The 21670-nt window shown below is 38.0% G+C and overlaps 6 protein-coding genes across 12 annotated transcripts; 2 read left to right on the top strand and 4 right to left on the bottom strand.

Moving 5' to 3' along the window:
- The first annotated feature begins 824 nt into the window (after window positions 1–824).
- Window positions 825–6774, top strand: LOC116018306 (auxin response factor 5). The gene is made up of 13 exons (XM_031258613.1): window positions 825–1969; window positions 2162–2274; window positions 2723–2821; window positions 2932–2988; window positions 3117–3269; window positions 3362–3446; window positions 3586–3676; window positions 3876–4040; window positions 4206–4404; window positions 4543–4678; window positions 4755–6064; window positions 6185–6375; window positions 6455–6774. Exons 1-13 carry the CDS (start codon window positions 1867–1869, stop codon window positions 6591–6593), a joined length of 2841 nt encoding a protein of 946 aa, XP_031114473.1. The 5' UTR covers window positions 825–1866; the 3' UTR covers window positions 6594–6774.
- Window positions 6775–6819: 45 nt separating this feature from the next.
- LOC116018322 lies at window positions 6820–8462 on the bottom strand. Its single transcript, XM_031258614.1, has one exon. The coding sequence runs from the start codon at window positions 8365–8367 to the stop codon at window positions 7132–7134; it is 1236 nt and encodes a 411-aa protein (XP_031114474.1). The 5' UTR covers window positions 8368–8462; the 3' UTR covers window positions 6820–7131.
- Window positions 8463–9235: 773 nt separating this feature from the next.
- LOC116013464 lies at window positions 9236–9601 on the bottom strand. Its single transcript, XM_031253243.1, has one exon. It carries the CDS (start codon window positions 9599–9601, stop codon window positions 9236–9238), a length of 366 nt encoding a protein of 121 aa, XP_031109103.1.
- Window positions 9602–9762: 161 nt separating this feature from the next.
- Window positions 9763–11766, top strand: LOC116025551 (multiple organellar RNA editing factor 7, mitochondrial-like). The gene is made up of 5 exons (XM_031266817.1): window positions 9763–9983; window positions 10581–10956; window positions 11083–11180; window positions 11269–11334; window positions 11499–11766. The coding sequence occupies exons 2-5, from the start codon at window positions 10670–10672 to the stop codon at window positions 11600–11602; spliced, it is 555 nt and encodes a 184-aa protein (XP_031122677.1). The 5' UTR covers window positions 9763–9983; window positions 10581–10669; the 3' UTR covers window positions 11603–11766.
- Window positions 11767–11819: 53 nt separating this feature from the next.
- Window positions 11820–14615, bottom strand: LOC116025524 (protein BASIC PENTACYSTEINE6). 6 transcript variants are annotated; one of them, XM_031266781.1, is made up of 4 exons: window positions 14554–14615; window positions 13622–13666; window positions 13207–13361; window positions 11820–13006 (listed from the first exon to the last, which is right to left on the bottom strand). In XM_031266781.1, the coding sequence occupies exons 3-4, from the start codon at window positions 13258–13260 to the stop codon at window positions 12080–12082; spliced, it is 981 nt and encodes a 326-aa protein (XP_031122641.1). In that variant the 5' UTR covers window positions 13261–13361; window positions 13622–13666; window positions 14554–14615; the 3' UTR covers window positions 11820–12079. The 6 variants fall into 6 exon arrangements, with proteins under 6 accessions (XP_031122641.1, XP_031122648.1, XP_031122664.1 ...); XM_031266788.1 differs by lacking the exon at window positions 14554–14615 and adding an exon at window positions 14510–14534; XM_031266804.1 differs by lacking the exon at window positions 14554–14615 and adding an exon at window positions 14363–14503 and having other exon boundaries at window positions 11820–13049.
- A 1615-nt stretch (window positions 14616–16230) lies between these two features.
- On the bottom strand, window positions 16231–20810 carry LOC116015980 (protein DECREASED SIZE EXCLUSION LIMIT 1). 2 transcript variants are annotated; one of them, XM_031256150.1, is made up of 14 exons: window positions 20738–20810; window positions 20534–20644; window positions 20376–20438; window positions 19884–19955; window positions 19714–19770; window positions 19368–19507; window positions 18739–18797; window positions 18551–18641; window positions 18287–18353; window positions 18022–18104; window positions 17821–17912; window positions 17106–17212; window positions 16831–16894; window positions 16231–16639 (listed from the first exon to the last, which is right to left on the bottom strand). In XM_031256150.1, exons 2-14 carry the CDS (start codon window positions 20635–20637, stop codon window positions 16541–16543), a joined length of 1098 nt encoding a protein of 365 aa, XP_031112010.1. In that variant the 5' UTR covers window positions 20638–20644; window positions 20738–20810; the 3' UTR covers window positions 16231–16540. The 2 variants fall into 2 exon arrangements, with proteins under 2 accessions (XP_031112010.1, XP_031112013.1); XM_031256153.1 differs by having other exon boundaries at window positions 18739–18779; window positions 20534–20806.
- Between the last annotated feature and the right edge of the window lie 860 nt (window positions 20811–21670).

Here is a 21670-nt window from a genome sequence, read left to right as displayed (position 1 = left end):
TTGGGACAATAATTTCATCTAAATTTAATAAGAATTGATTCTCCTTCAGACATGTTAAAAATTCAAGGAATGAAAATTTATTTTAGAATTGTATTATCCTTTTAGGCGGGATTAAAATTCAAAAGATGAAGAATTTTTCAACCCATCATATTATGGTCATATAAATGTGTAAAACATGTAAGGATGGCATGAAGTTATATGTTTGGAAAGCGTGCAATACGGTCCAACCATAGCCGAATGTACATTTTATTCATAGTGAGCTTATTACAATTATTCAATGGGAATTCTATGACAAAATATACTAATGTGATCCATATTCCTTTCAAATAATAATAATTAAAACAAAACAAAAAAAAATATCCATACAAGTAAAACATAATTATCATATATATATATAAATATCATAATTTTAATTTTTATTGATATTTTTTTGATCGAGCTAAAATAAAAAGTAAAATGAAAAAATCATGGAAAGAGCATAGAGAAGAAAGTTGGTTTAAAAAAAAACATAGAGAAGAAAGTCAATATTCGGGGATAGAAAAAGGGAAGCGGTTCGGCAATTCCTCGTAATCCACGTGCTAAAATGCGCAGCCATTTTGTCATCTTCTACCGTATCGGTCTCGTCTCCCCACCTCCCTCCATTTTCTATATTTAAAAAAAAAATAAAAGAAGAAAAAAGTGGATGTGAGAGACTAGAGAGAGAAGCAGACCTCGTCGACCACGATACTGATCCGTAATCCGTATAATAATATATAAATACTTTGAAAAATACGTTAAAACTCAAATTCCCAGCGCTTTCAGAGTCGTTTCTTGTCTTGAAAATAATAAATTTTTTGTTGTACTTTGTTCGAGTTTAGTAAATTTATGAGAGGGCAGTGAGCTTGCTTCTGTACACAAGCAACTGGATTTCCCTTTTCACTATTTAATTTCTGACTTTATCTGAACGAGCAGTGTCACAGTACGATTCCGTGTTGGCATAAATTTGCTCTCTGCTATTTCTTGCGCTTTGTAAAATATACCAGAAAAAACTAGAAAAATTTCTCCGGTTCATAAGCTGCAAACGGAGCGAGCTAAAACATGCCGGGCAAAAGTGGGTTGGGCGTAGGATAAGAGGGTGCAAAGCTTACACTTTCTTTCGCGGGTTCAAGAAAGGGGGAGAGGGAGAGAGCAAAAAAAGATTGAATCTTTTGTTTGTATTTTGATTGAGAGAGACAAAGGGAAAAGAAGGGTCTTTTCGTTCGTTTATTATTATTATTATTTTTTTTTTTGTTTTTGTTTTTGTTTTTTGTTTTTAATCTTTCACTATTCACTGTCTCTGCGTATCTCTATGATGACCGCTTTCGATGAAAGGTCGGTTTCTTTTGATGATGAAAAGAAAAAAAGAAAGAGAAATGGAGCAATTGATGAAAAGCCCGACCACTCATGCTTTGGTCCGCGTGCTTTGATGCAAGGCTGACCCCGACCCCTTGCCTTTTTCTCTTTTTTCATTTTTTCTATTTTCGTTTTATTTTTCTGTTTTCACGAGTTTGTTGATAGATTCTTAGAGGGTAGAGAAGCCCCACTTAGGTTACCAGGCCCCTTTTGCAGGGGGTGTTTGTTCTTTGGTTTTGGATTTTTTGAGGGCATGCTCTTTTTGTCCAATCAGATTCTCTGACCTCTTGTTCTTTGGCTTATTCCCTCATTCTCCCTTCTCCAAGAAATATGTGAGATATTATTCTGATTGGAACATTTGATTCAAAGGATGTGAATTGAGGAAAAGTAGATGGTCCTTGGGTTTGGCATTAGTTTAGTTAGCTCCAAGTTTCTGCAAAGAAGGGAGTTTTAATGGTGTTTTGAGGTTGAAGAAAGGGGAAAGGCCAAGTCTTTATGGGTTCTGTTGAAGAAAAAGTCAGGCCAGGAGGTTTGGTTAGTGGAGGAAACACACTTCTTGAAGAAATGAAGTTGTTGAAAGAAATGCAGGATACTACTGGTCAGTTTTACTTCACCAACTTTTGCATTTTTGAGTCATTCTGTTAAGTATTAGTATATATGAGCTCCATTATATAGTAAATGAAGAAGGATTTGGGACAGACAAATCAATCAGCTAGGACACTAGAAATGCAATTGCAAAGAACTAATCACAAGTGTTTATGAATTTCTGATCATGGTTGAACTATCACAGGGATCAAGAAACACATAAATTCAGAGCTGTGGCATGCATGTGCTGGCCCTTTGGCAACCTTGCCTCAGGTTGGAAGCCTTGTGTATTACTTCCCACAAGGCCACAGTGAACAGGTTATCTCTTCTTCCATCATCATATGTTTCTGTTTAAGGTTTATTGTTTTCTGTTTAATGTTTAGTGTTATATTACTGTGTATCATATTGCACACTCATCTTCTGGAGTTTTTATGGTACACAAGCACTTAAGGATTCAAACATAGCATCCTAAATCTTGGAGTTAATTCAGTGTGTAGATTTGGGATCAATGCCATTAAGATAGTAGTTAGCATTGCATAAATGGAGGCATACCTTTCAACATAGCTTCTTTTTGAGTTGTTCTGTTGTTGGTTCTTGCAAGAATCTACATTTGATCTGACTGATGTTATGAGCAGCTGCTTTCAGATTTATTGCATTTCGGTTTCTTAGATATGGGTTCGTGGGGACTAAGTTGCTATGAAATTAGTTGAATTGTGTTTGAATAAGTTCCGATGTAGCTACTTAACTTGTAACTTTATTGGAACAGGTTGCGGTTTCTACTAATAGGACAGCAACTTCGCAGATCCCAAATTACCCAAATCTTCCATCTCAGTTGCTGTGCCAAGTTCACAATGTTACACTACATGTATTTGGACTTCCATAAATATTTCATTTCTCTTAATGTAAATATTTTTTCTTCAAGACGTAAGCTTGTTTATGCATTTTAAGGAACATTTTTCTTGTTGTTATTGACAGGCGGATAAAGACACAGATGAGATCTATGCCCAGATGAGCCTTCAACCTGTGAACTCTGTAAGCATGGCTACTTAATGCAATAATTTCTAACATGACTTAGTCAGAGAAGTGGATTAGGAAATGAATGCCAAGTTCGGATATTTGACAATTGTGAAGACTGAAATTATATCTGCTGCTTAAATCAGGAGAAAGACGTATTCCCAATCCCAGATTTTGGTTTGAAACCAAGTAAGCATCCAACAGAATTCTTCTGCAAAACGCTGACTGCTAGCGATACAAGTACCCACGGTGGTTTCTCTGTTCCGAGGAGAGCAGCTGAAAAACTGTTCCCGCCTTTGGTAAGCCCTATTTCTTGCTAAACAGCATACTTTTTCTTGTAAGGGATTGAAGACTGTATGGCGTTTATTTTAACACTTTGTTTCCCTTTTAGGATTACTCAATGCAACCTCCAACCCAGGAGCTTGTAGTTCGAGACTTGCATGATAACACCTGGACATTTCGTCACATATACCGCGGTAAACATGCTGGAGTCATATCTGTTTCTTTCCGTTCATACATTGTTCAGATAATATTCGAAGAGGTTACCTCCACATTCTTATTTAGTGTGTTCGAGGGTTTGTATTAGGTGTTATTTATTCCTGTTGTAATGTTCAGGGCAACCAAAACGACACCTTCTTACAACTGGTTGGAGTATGTTTGTTGGTGCAAAGCGGCTTAGAGCTGGTGATTCTGTTCTGTTTATCAGGTAATTGCGAGTTTTTGAAGCATTTCTCATTCCTTACATGAAATGTAGGATAGAATGCTTCAAAAGTTCCGCCTGCTTGGCGTTTTATAAATAAATTTGTGACACTATAAACAACACACATGTTTATAAAGTTGAAAGATTTAATGCATCCTTAGTATTCTTTTCAGAGTATGTCTGATTGTGTGTTTTAATTATCTAGGGATGAAAAGTCGCAACTAATGCTGGGCGTGAGGCGTGCTAATCGTCAGCAAACAACATTGCCATCATCAGTTCTGTCTGCCGATAGCATGCACATTGGAGTTCTTGCTGCCGCAGCCCATGCTGCTGCCAACAGAAGCCCGTTTACGATTTTTTACAATCCTAGGTTAGTTGAGCCAACTAGGTTACTTGCTTGACTCCGGATTCATTCGTCTAGAACTATATAAAAGAATTTTGTGGTTTGTTGTCCTGTATCCCCAACCGATCATTTTCAATCCAGTTAAGCAAATTATGTATATATTCATCTTATCCTATATGTTGACTTATGCAGGGCATGCCCTTCAAAATTTGTTATACCTTTGGCAAAATACCGGAAATCTATATATGGAACACAGCTGTCTGCTGGTATGAGGTTTGGGATGATGTTCGAAACTGAGGAATCTGGTAAGCGCAGGTATATGGGTACCATTATCGGTATAAGTGACTTAGATCCATTGAGATGGCCTGGTTCCAAGTGGCGTTGCCTCCAGGTGATTAAAGTTTCGTACTTGAATGTCATAAAATTTTTATTACCAAATATCTCGTCTTCTAATCATCTGATGTAGTGAGTGAATTTGTTTTCTTTTACCTCGAATCTGCAATTACAATGTGCGTGTTTGTTTAAACAGGTCGAGTGGGATGAGCCGGGATGTGGTGATAAACAGAATAGAGTTAGTCCTTGGGAAGTGGAGACTCCGGAAAGTCTCTTCATTTTCCCCTCGCTGACAGGTGGTCTCAAGCGGCCTTTTCAGCCCGCCTTTTTGGGTAAGTTGATTCTTTTTTACGCCTTTGGTTTTTAAACTCTGATGATTCGTTAAATTAACATGTCATCTTGAATCAGGAACACAAACTGAATGGGATAGTTTGCTCAGCCGACCTTTCATCCGGGGCCCTGAAAATGTATATGGGGATATTCAGTGCTCGTCGATCTCGAACATGTGGTCTGAACAAGTCATGAAGATGCTACTAAGGCCCCAAGCTGTGAACAATCCCGGTTTTGTTGCGCCCACTCTACAAGAGACTATTGCTCACGAGACTATTACTAAAGCCACTATACCTCAAGAAGCCAGGAACGCGATGCAGGGGGCTAATATCAAGCAGAAACCTGACCTAATTCCCGTGGAAGAGACATCTACACCGAACGAAAGTAACCCTCAAGTGCAGGTGAATGAACCGAAAAATCCTTTGCAACAAGTGAATCAATTGCAATGTTCGGGAAAACTTGAAAATCAGACTGTGCCAGCAACAACTAGTGAAGTGGCAAAATCAGAACCGATGCTCACATCAGATCAGTTAAGTCGCCTTCAGTCTCTTGGGCAATGCAATGACGACAAGCTACCCTTGACGCCCACAAATGCGCATAATCAGGCCACAAGGGGGGCATTTTTGAACCCGAACAATGATTCATTTCCAGTCCAAGGAAGCCCGTGGCTCATGCAATCACAGTTTGATTCGCATATTCCTCAGGCTCCCCAGATTGACCCGGCTATAATGAATGGCTTTCTTCAATGCCCTGATAATCGGGAATGGGGTTCATATCTACCCTCTTGTCAATCACTCTCCGGGTTTCTCAGAACTTCCGAGCCTTTTTCTACATTGAGGAAGCAGGACCAACCGTTTATGTTACCCGATGCGGTTAATCCATTGCCAACTTCAGTTGGTCAAGAACTGTGGGACAATCAGTTGAACGATGCAAAATGTTTTCCCCAAGGGAACCTCGAAGCCCTAATACCTTCTGAAGACATTTCTAACCTTCAGAGCATCATGGCTGATTCGTATGGCCTGAAAGACTTGTCCAACCAGAGCCAAAGACAAAGTGATTATAGTTGCCTTAACTTCGATGGTAGTAATAGTGGAAGCGTAGTGATTGACCCTTCTGTTTCAAGTGCCGTCTTGGATGAATTCTGCACCTTGAGAAATGGCGATTTCCAAAATCCCGCAGAATATCTAGTGGGCAATTTCAGTTCTAGCCAAGACGTCCAATCACAGATCACTTCAGCCAGCCTTGCGGATTCTCAAAATTTCTCTCTGCAAGATTTTGCAGACAACTCGGGTGGTGCTTCGTCAAGCAATGTGGAGTTCGACGAAACCACTCTTTTGCAGAATAGCACGTGGCAACCAGTAGCACCACGTGTCCGGACATACACAAAGGTAAATTATTTATAGTTAAGATTAGTCTAAACCGTGTTTAATCAGTGGTTTGTTTTCATTCTTTAACCTCTGTTGACACTTTTCTTATGATTCTGGTCTTGTTATCTCCACGCTGGACAGATTCAAAAGGCGGGATCAGTAGGCAGGTCAATTGATGTCTCGAGTTTTAATAATTACTATGAACTGCGCTCAGAAATTGAACGGATGTTTGGACTGGAGGGGCTGCTAAATGATTCCAAAGGCTCGGACTGGAAACTGGTTTATGTCGACTTTGAGAACGACGTTCTTCTTGTTGGAGATGACCCATGGGAGTAAGTTGCCTTTACCTAGTTATAACTCTCTTTTTTGACTCATTGAACTTATTCTTATCATTCCCGACATCATTTGCAGCGAATTCGTTGGTTGTGTTCGATGCATCAGAATTCTTTCGCCATCTGAAGTTCAGCAGATGGGCGAGGAAGGAATGCAGATCTTGAACGCGAATGCCATGCAGGCTGTTCATGTGTCTGCGACCGATGGTTGTCACTGATCTGTTGTACTATGATTCCACTTTGATCTCATTTGTTGCCTACCTCGGATTAAGGAAATATCAGTTCTTGCTTTCTCCTCCTAGCTTGTGGGAATTGTTGTTTAGCTGTCAAATGTGTAGCTGCTGGCCAATGCCACTCTTTGTAAGAATTATTTGAAACTATTGCAGAGTTTTGACATTATTCTCTCTATTCTCATTTTAGAGTTAACACTCATACATGGCCAGGTTTGAAAGTATAAAAATGCAGTAACTGATGCATATCACTATATATATGAAAGTTATTCTATGGCTATAAAGGAATTGACAATATTCTGAACAAAAAGAATGGAACTTTGCATATAATGGGGATTGACAATATTCTATGGTTCACTAGATTGATTCGACTTACCTGACACCTGACTGGGTTTGTCGGGTTTAAGATATTGGTTTGATTTACCTGATATGTGAGCGGGTTAATAAGGTCTGAGATATAGTTTGGCAAAGTCGGGAAATTTGCATCCTCGGAGATTCTTGGAGGTAGTACTAGGTTGTTGACTTGTCATGCTCTGACTGGTTTCTTTAGGACAGCTGACAGGTAAACCTCGGACTTTCCGGAACCGTTAATCTTCTCACCAACGACCCACTTCAACTTCTTGTACCCAAATCTCTCAATCAACCGTGTCAAAGCATTCTTCTTCTCATCATTAGAACAGAAGAAATTATCCAGCCAGAGCAATCCTCCGGCCCGCAGAATCCGGTCAATGTCGAACATCAAGAACTCCAGTTTCTCCGGCCGGCCGCCGACGTCCAGGCCGCTGCCGGCGTGGACCAGATCAAAACCGCCGTCGTAGAATGGGAACCGTTGATCTAAGCTCAAGTAAAGAGGGAAAAGGCCTCTCATGGCAATGAAATCGTTGAAAGGCGCGTCGATGTTGAGAGATGCAGTGACGACCGTTAAATTCTTCTCCGCCATTCTCGCGGCGAAAGTTCCGGACCCGCCGCCGATATCGAACCCGATTCTGATTGCTCCGTTTCCCCCCATTGCTAAGACATCGTCAATCAAGAAATCATTTTTCCCTCTGGGTTTAACATACTTTTGAGTTTCGTATCCTTTTTGTATGTCGAAACAGCCAGCGCAATCTCTGTTTAGTTTCTTGGTATTCAAACAAGCTAGATTCTTGCAGGGAAGGCCGCTCCAAGTTAGAGTCTTTTCACTGGTGTTTTTCCACAGAGAATCAGGAAAATTTTGCAGACCTATCTTGGGGATAACCTTAGCAAGGCATCTTCTTCTTGGCAATGGCTCACAGCCACTAAGAATCAGTTTCTGGGCAAGGCTCCAATCATCAGGGCAATTCCCATTGGCCTTGTATTTCATGAATTGAGACAGCAAATCCAGGGATTTCTGGCAAGAATGGCCAATTGAAGCCACCATTTCAGTAATTCCAGTTCTGGAATCTTTGCCCAGAGGAAGCTGGTGATGAAGCAAGAAGGTTCTCAGCTCACCTGCAACATTTGGGCTGGAAAGATCCATGCTTTCATAGCCTAGGAGGTCTTTCTCAATCTGGGCAAGCTTCTTTTGAGAAGATTCGATCTCTCCGAGGATTAAAGAGACATGTTCGGAGACGATGGAGATGTTCCCGTGGTGGATCTTGGGGGAGTAAGTGAAGGCAAAGAGAGCAAAGATGTTTGTGGTGATTACTGAGAAGAGCATAAGCATGTTTACTGCAGAGGAGCAGAATGAAGCCCTTTTAAACCTTGCGCTTCCATTTCCAGTTTTGAGAGAGACGGACCCCATCTTTACTCTGCTGAACCTGCAAGGGAATGTGTTGTGTGTAGCAGAGAAAAGATGAGATTTAAGGCTTAACAGCAGAATTGCAGATCTAATGATTGTCGGTGGATCCAGGGAAGGGAAGCAGCTTATTACTGGCCATCACGTGTAAGTAGAGACGGCTTGTGGGGGCCTCTGATAATAGATTTTTTTTTTTTTTAGTCTGACTTGATTACACTGTAGTATCTCTCCCATTTAGACTTGATCTCATAAACACTATGTTGGAGTTTAGAAGCTCTTCAAACTGATAAAACCTTGTTAAAATTTGTTGAAAATGTTTTTTTTGAAAGCCTTAAAAAATTTCTTGAAAATAGTTTGTCTTTGAAATTGAGATGTGTTCAGTCCCAACTAAAAGTTTCAGCTGATAGCTAATAATTGAACAACATGTTATCCGAAGGGATTTAGTGCCATAGAGCATTGTAAAATAAAAATTCAGGGGCCATATTAGTTAGTTTATTATCATGGTAACAGCCAAAAACATATCATGGTAATACACAAATATAATTAGGCTGGAGAAGAAATATTAATTTTTTTTTTATTACTATTGATTTTATTATATTGTAGTATCTATTTATATATACTTTTTCAACATGTTAAAAGCATAAAGAGTCAATATCGTTTTTATTGAGGTTCGATCTGACCTCCCATATGGAAAAGTCACTACATGAAAACCAAGTGTATTCATTAATTATATTGCCACATGATGCTATTGAATTCTCTTTGACAAAATGATGCTAAACTGAAATATATCCACTAATTTGTGGTAAATTTTTAAAAAAGGAGCAATATTTGGCTTAGTCACTGCGCACACCATCTATTCGACGATTTGCCTCATTCAAATATCCTTAATTCCAATGAATGGTTGGTTGAGCTCTTCTACGGGAATAACAACGGGCCACTTCTCGCCAGCGTCACGGAACATCTGCTCGGTCTCGAGATACTGACCCTTCTCAAGAATCATGGCGCGAATGTTTTGGGCGGGGGTGGAAGTGGCATCATACGTTTGTTCGACGCCGTTGACGAAGGTGACGGTGATCTGCGGCGGGTGGTCGTTGGTGCGGCGGTTCACCTGTATTTGACAAGCCGGGTTGGACTCCTTCGCCTTTGGGGCGTTGCATTGGGCTAGGAACTCCATACATGACGCGATGCGCGGGTCGATCGCGTTGAATTCGACCTTCACCTTCGATAGAAATTTCAACATTTTTTCGCTCTCTCTCTCTCTCTCTCTCTCTCTGCTCAACACTGAGAGGAACACAGTACCAAGATGACAGGGTTTTCAGCCCAGAAAATGAATTCATTTTAATGGATCGGTGTATATATATATATATATATATATTTTAGTGGGCCGGTCCATTGGGTAAGATATCGCTATGCATATAATGGACTCTTTACTGTTTTCCCCTGTTCACAAATCACAACCCTTCCTCGGACCAGTGGCCGGCGGTCGGTCAACTGGAGCACGTCGTTTTTACCGGCGAGGTCATAGTCGCTGCTGCTCCGTCACCGTCACCGTCACCGTCACCACGACGACATGTTTGCTTCTTTGATTGTTGAATTTTTCTTTTGACAGCTTGGTTGGGAAGGTGAGAAGTTCTATGATCATTCGTATACTATCGGTTGACTCTATACATTGTATAAAAATCTCTACTTGATCCTTAAATCATCTGCATAATGATTGGATATTTGGATATATACACAAATATGGTGTACTTTGATCCATATTGTCTCAAAAATACACTAACTTTGAGTGAGAGTGACGAGAAAAATCCACAGCCACTGCTAGATTTTGTATGAGTAAAGTAAATCCCGCTTCGTAACCATAACTAGCAAAGGACCACTACAAAGTATTATAATTCAAACCAATAATGTCAATAAATCACTCCAGTTGGGAGTTAGAACTTGTAATTTGTGGTTACTAAGTTAGCAGGTTGAATGCCACTAACTTTGTTTGAACTATTGCTTTCTTTAGATTACAGAGTGATGGCTGATGAAAAAGAGTTATTAGTAGTATAGCATTAGCTTGGAAGAGAATTTGGTTTGTTTATTAATCAGCATGAAATCTCATATTATTATCTGTCTTATCACTTACGTGAATTGTAGAGTTTAGCTCTTTATGAACTTCTTACACTTGCCATATCCATTGGATAGTACATTTTGAATTACTCTCTTTCATTTTTCAGTGCCTTGAAGAAGGAAAAAGGCAAAAACTTTCATAATCTGTTGCATTCCACTCAAGTCTTCAGAGCTGAAGTGGTTGGAGTAGTAGCCAATGTTGCGGAAAATCATCTTTGGAAGGCAGTCATTCTATCGCCAATACTTCCAACATCCATCTACCCTGATCTCCAACTTAAACATAAGTAATCGTCTCTTCTCAGGGGACTCATCAAGCCTCAACTTACCACCAACTGAGTTGTCTGGTTTGACTCCGGTGGACTCTTTGGTAAATGGCTGTGACTACAACCATTGGCTTGTTGTCATGGATCCACCCGATGGTTACCCTCTAAGAGACCAAATCGTCCACCGCTATATCCAAACTCTCACTCTCGCAGTTGGAAGGTAGTCTTATGTTTTACAGGCTTCCATTGAACTTCATATGTGTTTATAATTTGTAATTTTTCTAAAATTTTGTCCCCCTTTGAACATCTTACATGTTTGTAATTTGTTGAGTATAATTTATTGCAGTGAAGAAGAGGCAAAGAGATCCATATATTCAGTTTCAACAAAGTATTACTATGCATTCAGTTGTAAAATTCCAGAAAACCTGACTCATAGCATCAAAGGTGATGTTCATGAAGTTCTTTGTTCGCCTATATGTACTCTCATTACACTGAAGTGTATTTTAAATAATGCCTCGTTTCTTTTCTGCAGCTCTGCCCGGTGTAAGATGGGTGTTGCCAGATTCTTATCTTCCTCCGGGTGAAGATGGGTATGGAGGTATGATCTCTGCTCTTATAACATGAAATTTTTTGCACTTCTATTTGTGTTCTGACATGCTGTGTACTAGAATGTCTCACCAATCCATGTAAATGTCGGGCCATGCTGAAATTTTTGATCTTGTGTCACATCTGATGTTACCAAAACCTTAATGTTTCCTACAGGAGAACCATTTGTTGATGGAGAGGTTGTTCCTTATGACGAGAAGTACCACTGCAACTGGTTAAGTTGTGAAGATGAAGATGTACCCAAGAAAACCCGTCGTTGAAGGAGGAAGAGCCAAACATCTTGAAGAATGAATGGTTGAAGTTTAGAGATTTAAAGCAAATACTTTATATAGCCCATTTTGTGATAACTGATGATTATTCTGAGGATTCTTGGTTTACCATCATTCTAATATTGATGGTTATGGTGAAGAAAACTTTCCTTGAAGCCTGGATTCTGGAGTTATTTGCAACGAGAAATCACAGGGATGAATAAACTGGTAAGAGTAACACAAATTTATAGACAAGACAAGAAAATGACAAGTAATAGAAGCACAATATGCTAAACAGCCAATATTACACTGAATTGTTATCTAACTTGACACATCATCCAAAATAGACTTGCTTTACAGTTATCTCTAGTTACTTGCATAGAGGCTCCAAGCCTTAGACACTTCACTTTGAGCAGTTGAGTCATATCTTAACATATAAAATGCTTGCTAAAGATATTCTCTCATTAATTTTAAGTATTTCAGAACCATTTATTTGATGGTGATGTAGCGGTTTGTTCCATGCTTTGCCCAGTGCTCCTTCAGGTCAACTGGATTTGATAGATCATGGCCCTCAGCAGCGAGGCGGCTAAGTAGCTTGGTAAATGCACTGCCACTCATTTTCCGACCACCAATTCTGGCATGTCGCTTGTTAGGAACTGTTGGAAGAGGATACATCGATAAATTGGTTGTGCAGCAGGATGATTGCCAGCCACCATTTCCCCATTTGTAGCAAGGCCTTAGAGCTCCGGTGCATGAACAAACCGGGACTGGCATAGTTGATTCATCAAAAGCCACTTGGTTCAACCCCAGGTCCTGATCCTTCCAATCTGGCTTTGACACGCACATTTGTCTGTTAAGTTCATCGCTTGCACTACCCATTTCTTGTGTGCCCTTCCACATCGTCTTGTTCAGGTCTTCGCCTTCTTTCTTAACTCTCTTGGATGGTTTCGAAGTCTTTTTACTAGATGTTGCTGGCTTAGCTTCTTTAGCTCTTTTGTTCCGCCTTGGCTTTGCAGGCTCGGGAGCAGGTGGTGACATGGGCATGGTATCACTCATGTGCATGTCCCTCGAGTTATATGCAGCTTCAACCATATGCGGCTGGTGCTGAACATGCTGTTGGGGATGGTGCATGTGTTTCACTCCCCGTGAAATTTGGCATCCAGGGGGACATGGAGACATACTACCAGTATTCATCGAGCTCTCATGATACTGAAGAGTGGCAATAGCGTTGTCCCGTTCCATTATGGCGTTGTTTCGCTCAGCAATAGCTGTATCTCGTTGTAGGATAGCAGTGTCCCGCTCAGCCAAGGCAGCCTTCTTTTCAGAAAGTGCCAAATTCCTCTCTTGTATGGCTGCATCCCTTTCGGCCATGATGGCCATTATCTGCTTCATTGTTGGCTGATGCTGCATCAGCCACTGAAATAATGGAAATTTAGCAATTACCCATCACCGAAATATTCTGAAACGAGAAACTTCATTTACTCCATAATCCATATTTATGAACAAAATCTATATGCAATTATAACACAGGTTGTCGCTACTGCACAATTAGCATTTGGGCATCTACTGCACAATTAACCTTTTAGCGGTGTAAATATTTATCACTACTGATTTACCTGACCCTGTGGCAGCTTATGCCTGCCATTTTCCCGGTGCCCACCATCATCCATCTAAAACCGACTCAATCACCAACGCCACTTCCAGCTTTTAATCAATGCTAAGTACAACATATACTCTCAATCAGGAATGTATCACTGTCCAAACTTGGAGCCTGTCACCAATTTTCCGAAGCAAAGAAAAGGTAATTACAGCACATTTCCATAACACAAACCATCTTATCATACTAAAAACACAAGAAATGAGATATGCCTAAGTAGAGAGACTCAACAACTGATGTCCATTTCTTGCAATTTTCTCGCAAAACAATAATAACTGAACAGAACATACACAATAATTAAATCAACCACTTCAATACAAAATTTACTTAAAACCGCAACCAAGCAGCTAGAAATCCAGCCAAGAGGGGCTTACCAAATGCTCCAAGCTCACACAATTCAAAGCTGCATCACGGCAGACCTGATGAAAACAAACCATCATCGATTCAAACAACGTGATGAGATGCAGCAGACACAAGTAGGTTTAGTGTTCAAGTACACAGAAAATTCAGGCCAAGACATAAAAACTCCAATCTATAAGGTAAAATCATAGCATAGAGAGCATGCACAGGCCAATTTGGACAAAAACCCTTCAAGCCAATTGAAAAATTCTAAGGTATAAGCAAGACATACAAATTTCATCACTTCAGAACTGAACAAAGGCTGATTCATATAATCATAGAAGAGTATGCATTGAGCAAGCAGAAACTGAGCACAAAGATTAACCAGGAAACTACATGGCAACAGAATCAGCTAGAACAAATCTGAAAATTACCCAAAATAGCAAATTCAGACAAAATGAGAGCAAGTTATATATGGAAGAATTCCAAGACAGATTACACAAACTCAAGAATCAGAAGCCGAAACTGCCATTTCCACCAATCAGCTTCAAACTAAAACAGAAAACATCAGAAAACCCCAAATCGCGGCATGAAAGCAAGTCAACATGAAAGAGAGCTGAAAATTCAAACTGGATAGCAAAATCACAAGGCAGAAAAGGCCGCTAAAGAACCCAAACAGCCAGATTATCTATCCAATACCCAATCACTCCGAGAAAACAAGCAGAAAATTCACAAGGATTTCCCGATCAAAGAGATGAAGGCTTCAGAGAGCTTACACAACACACGAGAATTGTAAACTACAGAGGTGAGAAATCACAAGAAGAGAGAAAGTCAAAACCCTAAATCGGAGGATAGAAATATCTATCCAATCTAATAAGACGAAAGGAAGAACAGTAGTTGAAAGAGCAAATAGGAGCACACACCCAAAAACCCAAAATGCGTTTTTCTCTCAAGTTCCTATTTTTACCTGCCAACACTGCCCACACCCAGCATCTTTCACTGTTTTCACCGTTTATTAATGATATATATATATACGTACTTAAATAGTTCAATACGTATGCTCTTCCGTATGTATGTGAACATGATTTTATTTAGTCAAGAATTCAGAGGGAACTCGGGGGATTAAAGCAATTCAACCGCACAGATAGTGGGTGAGTTTTATAGGATTTTAAGATTCTTGAATTTCGTGCATCAAGACAAAAAAGTGCATTAATGCATCGCTTTCGGCTCCCATTGCCACTGCTAATGTTGTACTGCACAAGTTTTACTTTTACCAGGTCGATGGAAACACTTCTCCTACCTATCATTGACCCTGATTCAATCCATTTAAATATGAAAAACCATTGCCCAGCAATAATTGCAAATTTTCTCAGTGATTTTGAGTTTCTTTCGTCCCTAAATGAAACCAAAAAAAAAAAAAAAAAAATCAAATTTTCTTTGTTCTCGAATGAAAGAAAATCCTTCAAAATGGAAAAATCATTGCTATATATAATGAGTGTTGATCATATATCATTTAGTGCATGAACAATTCTGTCAATGGTATGTCATATTAAAAGACCCTTTGGTCAATGGTGTGTCATGTGAGTTTCCTTCGTCCCTAAATGAAAAAAAATCTAATTTCCTTTGTTCTCAAATGGAAAAAAATCCCCAAAATAAAAAAAAAAAATCATTGCCATATATAATGAGAGTTGATCATAAATCATTTAATATTTTAATACATGAACAATTCTGTCAATGGTGTGTCATGTTAAAGGATCATTTAGTCAATGGTGTGTTAGTGAGTTTCCTTTGTCCCTAAATGGAAAAATCATTGCCATACATAATGAGAGTCGATTTTATATCATTTAATGCATGAACAATTCTGTCAATGGTGTGTCATATTAAATGGTCATATTAATTGAATTTGTGCACTATCATATATTCACATTTAATGAAATTTTTTGTGAAATTTATTATAATACTAGTATTTTGTACGAGCGATGCGCGAAAATTTATGCCCAATATTAAAACATTAATAAATACAAATAATTAAAATTTATAATTCAAATATATACACAAATAATATATGTATTTTATACACACACATATATGATTTACCATTCATAGAAATTTAATTAAAATATAATCAACCATTAAATTTATTTCAAAAAAAAACCATTAAATTAATTATATAATGATTTTAATAAAATGATAATTAAAGAATAGGAAAAAGATATGATAGATATAGGTGTATGGTAATAATGATGTAGTTAAAATTAACGGTGTTATAACGGTTCAAGGGTAGTTTTGTATAATAAGAATGTGTACAACATTTAAAGTAAAATGTATACATTTATTAGCATACAAAAGGAGGGACATAAATCAATGATATAACCTTGATTGAGACTTATTAAGTTTTTAGATTTAGATACATACTCAATTTCAATATTTTCTCAACCACAACTTACTACTCCGTATTATTGTAACCTTGAGAAAATTACGAAGATCTAAATAAAAATATTTGTAATTAAATGATAGTGCTATAATAAAGGATGTTAGCACTTAGCATTAATTACTTTGATAAATTACATTTTTCGAATTTATGATTTTTTTTTTTTGGTTTCATGACATATTGGTATTGAGAGAATTAAAATAAGTAATCTCAGAGGGTAACAAGATAGCTAAGGATACAAACTTGTAACAACACCGTCATGAGTTTAAATCTCTAACTCTCTTGGTTTGAATCGGTCAACTATAGACAATTTAGACTAATTTATCTTCTTATGGTCCTTTACTGAGTAAGGTCAAAATACCTAGGGCAGATAGTGGCTGCAAACCCAAAATAAGTAATCTTATTCCAAATAAATTGATGACATTTGTGACATAGAAACTGCACTACTTTCACTTGATAATTTATAATCAATTTTTTTTCAAAAATTTTGAGCAGAATTCCTATGATTGAACTATGTCGGAGATCATGTTCCTGGAGGGTAAAGTTCCCACAATGCTACAGTTGTGTCTTCCGACGAAGAGGCCATTAGTTTGCTGTCATCAGAGAATGCAACAGCCGTGCACTGCAGAAAAATTTGTAATCTATATCAGTAAAGGATAAGAAAAGAAGAAATATGAATATGGAATCCATGACATGGTTCAAGGAATATAAGGATATGTTCCGTTTCAACTAAATTAATTATTTAGTGTATATATATATATATGCTCGTGACACAAGGAACACTTTTTTTCGAACAGAGAAACAGTGGTATACCAAGGCATGATGATATTTCAGTATAGCCAATGCATTTCCTTTACGGTAATTGTATATCCGAAGTCTGTCACCACAAGAATATGAATAATGTCAGCTAATATAAATGGAAGGATCTTTATATTATGACATCAGGCTCATGATTCACCTATAATATATACCAATACGTGTTGGATTTTGGTGATAATCCTCGTATATATAGAGATGATATACCGTAGCAGTGGGCATATCCACAGGCAACACGTATATTGAAATGTATTGAGATTCAGTGGTCATACCGGTGATCCCAGCCAGCAGTTGCAGCAATTTTGCCATCTGGACGTATTGAGGCTCCAGCTATGCCTGGTCGCTCCAACATAATTTCTTTCTTGATTACACAAGTACCCTATTCCGAAGCAAATAACATGAAATGTATAAATGAATAGGAAAAGGAATAACAGATGAACGACATGCACACCGCTCATTCCTTAGAAAAAGGAAGGGGTAGACTTTCCTATGATCATTACCATCTTTGCAGAGGAATGGAATTACCTTGTCCCCCGATATACCATACCATCCTAGCACTTTTTTGGAATTTTAGTAACAAATCCAGCATGATAGAGAACACAAAGATAATAGAACAAACATACTTGACCAATACTATAACTGATCAAAACAAACAGATAGTAAGAACCAAAACATTGAGGCTTCTATTCTTCAAACTAACTTCGGTAAGTCAGAGTAATTGTAGAGCAACATTTCCATAGAACAACTCTGATGCTACTTTTTGGCTTTCAAAGAAAACTACGGCATAGTAAGAATACTGCAAATAAGGATACATCATACCATGGTGGCATGGTCTCTTTTGGCAAAGATGATTATAGATTATGACTAATTCATATTCAACTCAAAGATACTTATGGATTATTGGTTTTAATGAGCGCTGAGCCACCAAGTGTTGCAAGATCAATAATCTTCACAAAACATGCAAAAAAAAAAAATTATTAAAATTACCATTGAATGATCCAATGTGAAGATCTCAATTTTCTCATCAGCAGCTCCAGAAATACCCCCTTTACATGATCCATCAATTGATATGCTTAAAACTGTAACCAGGAGATGAAATTTATTGTGCCTGCTTCAAATGGGAAAGGAAAAAAAAAAATAAAATTGAAAGAGGTTTATAGCAGGTACTCTGCTCATAGCAAGATGTACCTGGTTCCGAATGAAACTTCACAGAAGTCAGTGGGACACCAGGATTCCTCACATCCCACCAAAGCATGGATCCGTCCTCATATCTGTAGCATTAAAGAAAGGAACAGGAAGTCATAGGGAAAAAAAATCTTAATTAGGAATTATTGTAACTAAATAAAGTTAAAGATATAAAATAATTACTTCTGTTCAATTCAAGTATTAAATATGAGTTTTAGACATCAAGGAAAAGGGTTTACAGAAGCTGTTTTCCAGAAAAGAAACATACCCAGACAAAACATTTAGGAAACCCTGGGATTCAGGAGATAAAAATGCTTGAACTGACATGCACAATCCTATCAGAAAAACTGTGTTAGTTCCCAATGAAATCTTCACTCTCTAAATATGGAAAGCTTTAGAAATACATTGCCAAGCCATTGGGCTCCATATATGAGAAAAGAAGGTCTTGATTCTTAGAAAACATGTATAGCTCTTGGAATGAAAAGTGTCTACAACTATTTAAGTGATTTAAGACCAAAAAACGAATGCAGACCTCTTGGATTCGGAGAGTGATTCAAGGAAGCACCAGAGCTATGAGGCAGTTCTATAAACCTTTCTGCATTATTGAGATCCCAAATCTCAACCTTTGCATTTCAATTGTACAGTACTTTAGGTTTGTTGCAGAATCAAATAAACTATTAAGGGAAATTGCAGTAGCAGGAAAAAAATTCTTGATCTCACCTTATGCGATAATTTATCTGGTATGGCAAAGTATCTCAGTCCTTCAGAATCCCCACCATCTGAAAGCATAAATGAGCAATGTCAGAGATTCAAGAATTCACACCCACACACACAAATTAAAATAAATTTAAAGAAAAAGTGCAACACCTAGTTACATCTTAATATACAAAGTGTTAATAAATTTATTACATAAATTCCCTCATTGCAAACTTCTATCTTGTAATGTTCCAAGATTGCACCAATATGATGGTAGTAACCTAATCCATTAACATTCCACGCATTTTCCTAATGATCTAAAAGTACTTCTGATCAAAAGACCTTTCTCAAAAACCTTCTATTTCAGACCTGCTCTGTGAACAAATCTTGCTTGTGTTAAAAGTACATACTTCATTTCCTTTTTGGATTTAAGTGCTAGTTCTTTATTTTTTAATATCAAATATAAATCAATAGGTTTTAAATGAGTTCCATAAGGACACCATACATGATTAAACATTGAGGATTTTGTTTCACTACAACCATGAGGCAATTTCACAAGATATAGTGACTGGACAAAATAGAGATAAGAAAATTTCAAGAGCTAAAACATGAAAAAGAGAACAATCCTTCAATTCCGTGGGAATGTAATTTACCTTCATCATCTCCCTGCCTATTATCAGTAATTTCCCCGCTTCCCACATCTTGGTTGATGTATGGAGCTCCCTTTGGCCTCTTCACTAATGAAAGCTTACAAAAGTGATGAGAGTTTGTATTTGCTGTAATTAAAGGAGTCCTGTTGGTAATGACAACTTGAATTGAGATGCTCTAGAACATAGAAGATTGATACATTACTATAAGAATATCCAAGGTCAGGTTGGTAATTGTCAGGGGACAGCTAACAAGTCAGTGCAAAAATGGACAATGCAGAAAATCATTCATCCAGAAACTGATCATTCAGACTCTGTAAACTGTACTCAATCAATATTTAGAGCTAAATACCTGGACAAACCACCATCTCCAAAGTCCCAGCATTTAACAGTTCCATCCCTGCTTTGGCTGCAAGAAAGTAGTATTATCAGCCCCAAAAACAAGTCAATGGGGAAACCGTAGACTATGAAAAGCATCAAGCAATCGCGCGTCAATAAACAATTAAAATCAAGACAGCTAACCTGATAATTTTGTTGTCTCCAATCAGAGGACTAGCCGCAACGCAGGTTATCCCATGGGGGGCACTATGTACCCTGCAGTTCATGCAGTTATGTTAAAGGCAATCATAATCTTGAACAATATCAGCCTTTTTATGAAAGTAGGTATCTATGCAGCCTGATCAGACTTCAATTTTCTGGACTGCTCCAATATTCAAGATGGGTTGGAAGATAACATAATGGCCTGATCAGACTTCAATTTTCTGGACTGCTCCAATATTCAAGATGGGTTGGAAGATAACATAATAACACATTACCAAATGTTTAATGGATAACATGTTACTCAAGTTTGTCTCTGCTTCTTTTCAAAGTTCAAACTATAAGTAAAGATATGAACTTTCACTAAGCCAGACATAGTAATCCTCTCCCATCTTTTTTCCCATAACTTTTCAGAACTGCAACAGCAGAATACATGGACTAAAGAGATCAGAATTATGGAAAAGTGGGAAACAATACCAGGCAGACGAAATTGTTCGATGCTGCACCGTATTCCAGATGCGCAATTCACCATCAGCAGAACTGCAAAATGGACCAAATAAACCGGTGAAAATTTATCAATTCCCACGAACACAGATGCACAGAATAACTCTACAAACAAATGAACTAGTTGGTACCCAGTGAATAGTAGACTTTTAGATGGATGAAAGCAAACATCCGTCACCGAAGCACGGTGGCCCCTTAGAACTGACACCGGGTCTGGCGGTGGCCTCTTACTCATCTCGCTTCTTCTCTCATTGAAGCATTTAGTCAAACAATTAGTCTACTTGTGCTATCCTTTAAGAAAATCAACGCCCGCGATTTCTCTTTTTCTCTCTTACCTCTCGGTGTGGACCGTGTGGCGAATTGGCGATAGACCGATGCTTCGAATTCGGTTTCGCAGTGATCAAGCTAGCATCTAGAAAATCACCTATGAAATATTTTTCATTTCCCATAATTCCATACATGTTAATCGGGCAAGCCATATCGGATTGTCGGGCTTATCAGATCCGAGTTGTAAATTAATTTATTATTTTATTCTCGAATTCGGATTAGTCCTACTCTTAAAATTCGGGTTGTCGGTTTTATCGAACGGGCTAAACCATCTGAACTTTAAACCGAAAATGAATACTTACATTCCATAAAAAAAAAAAAAGTAATATAACGGGTCAAATAGTCAACTGGATCCGAATCCGATAAATCGAGTCAACAGATATATCGAATGAATACATTATAATTTATACATAACACATTAACACTCATAAGTCATAAGTCAAAACCCACAACTATTCAACCAGTGTTTGGTGGATTCACTTGATTGTTTTCAGAATCCAATACTCTGGTACCCACATACGGTTTAGCCGGAGAAAAAGCAACTATGCCGGTACCCACGGGTGATTTAGCCGGTCAATTTATTATTAATTATGATGCAACCTTTCTTTTTTTTTTTTTTTGTTGTACTCGTCATTTTCAATGACAAACATAATGACTAGTCACTTCAGTGAATTGTAAGCACTTCACAATATGATGCAATTATTGAGTATGCCAACACATGCCCAATTATGAACTTACTTAGGAGAGCTAGCTGAATTCAAACGTTTGGTAAGTTGACCAATCAACTAACTTAGGCTTATAATAGAACCCTTTGGGCGATTTATGTTTGCAATGCATATAATAACCGCCATAGTTAGTTGATCAACACATTAACTTACTGTTTATTTTACATGTTATTACCCCACACAGTATAGTTGTACTATTTATATTGCAACACTTAT

The sequence above is a fragment of the Ipomoea triloba genome, chromosome 1 (genome assembly GCF_003576645.1).
Source record: "Ipomoea triloba cultivar NCNSP0323 chromosome 1, ASM357664v1".
In the NCBI taxonomy this organism is placed as follows: Eukaryota; Viridiplantae; Streptophyta; class Magnoliopsida; order Solanales; family Convolvulaceae; genus Ipomoea; species Ipomoea triloba.
This window is presented reverse-complemented; position numbering and strand designations above follow the sequence as displayed.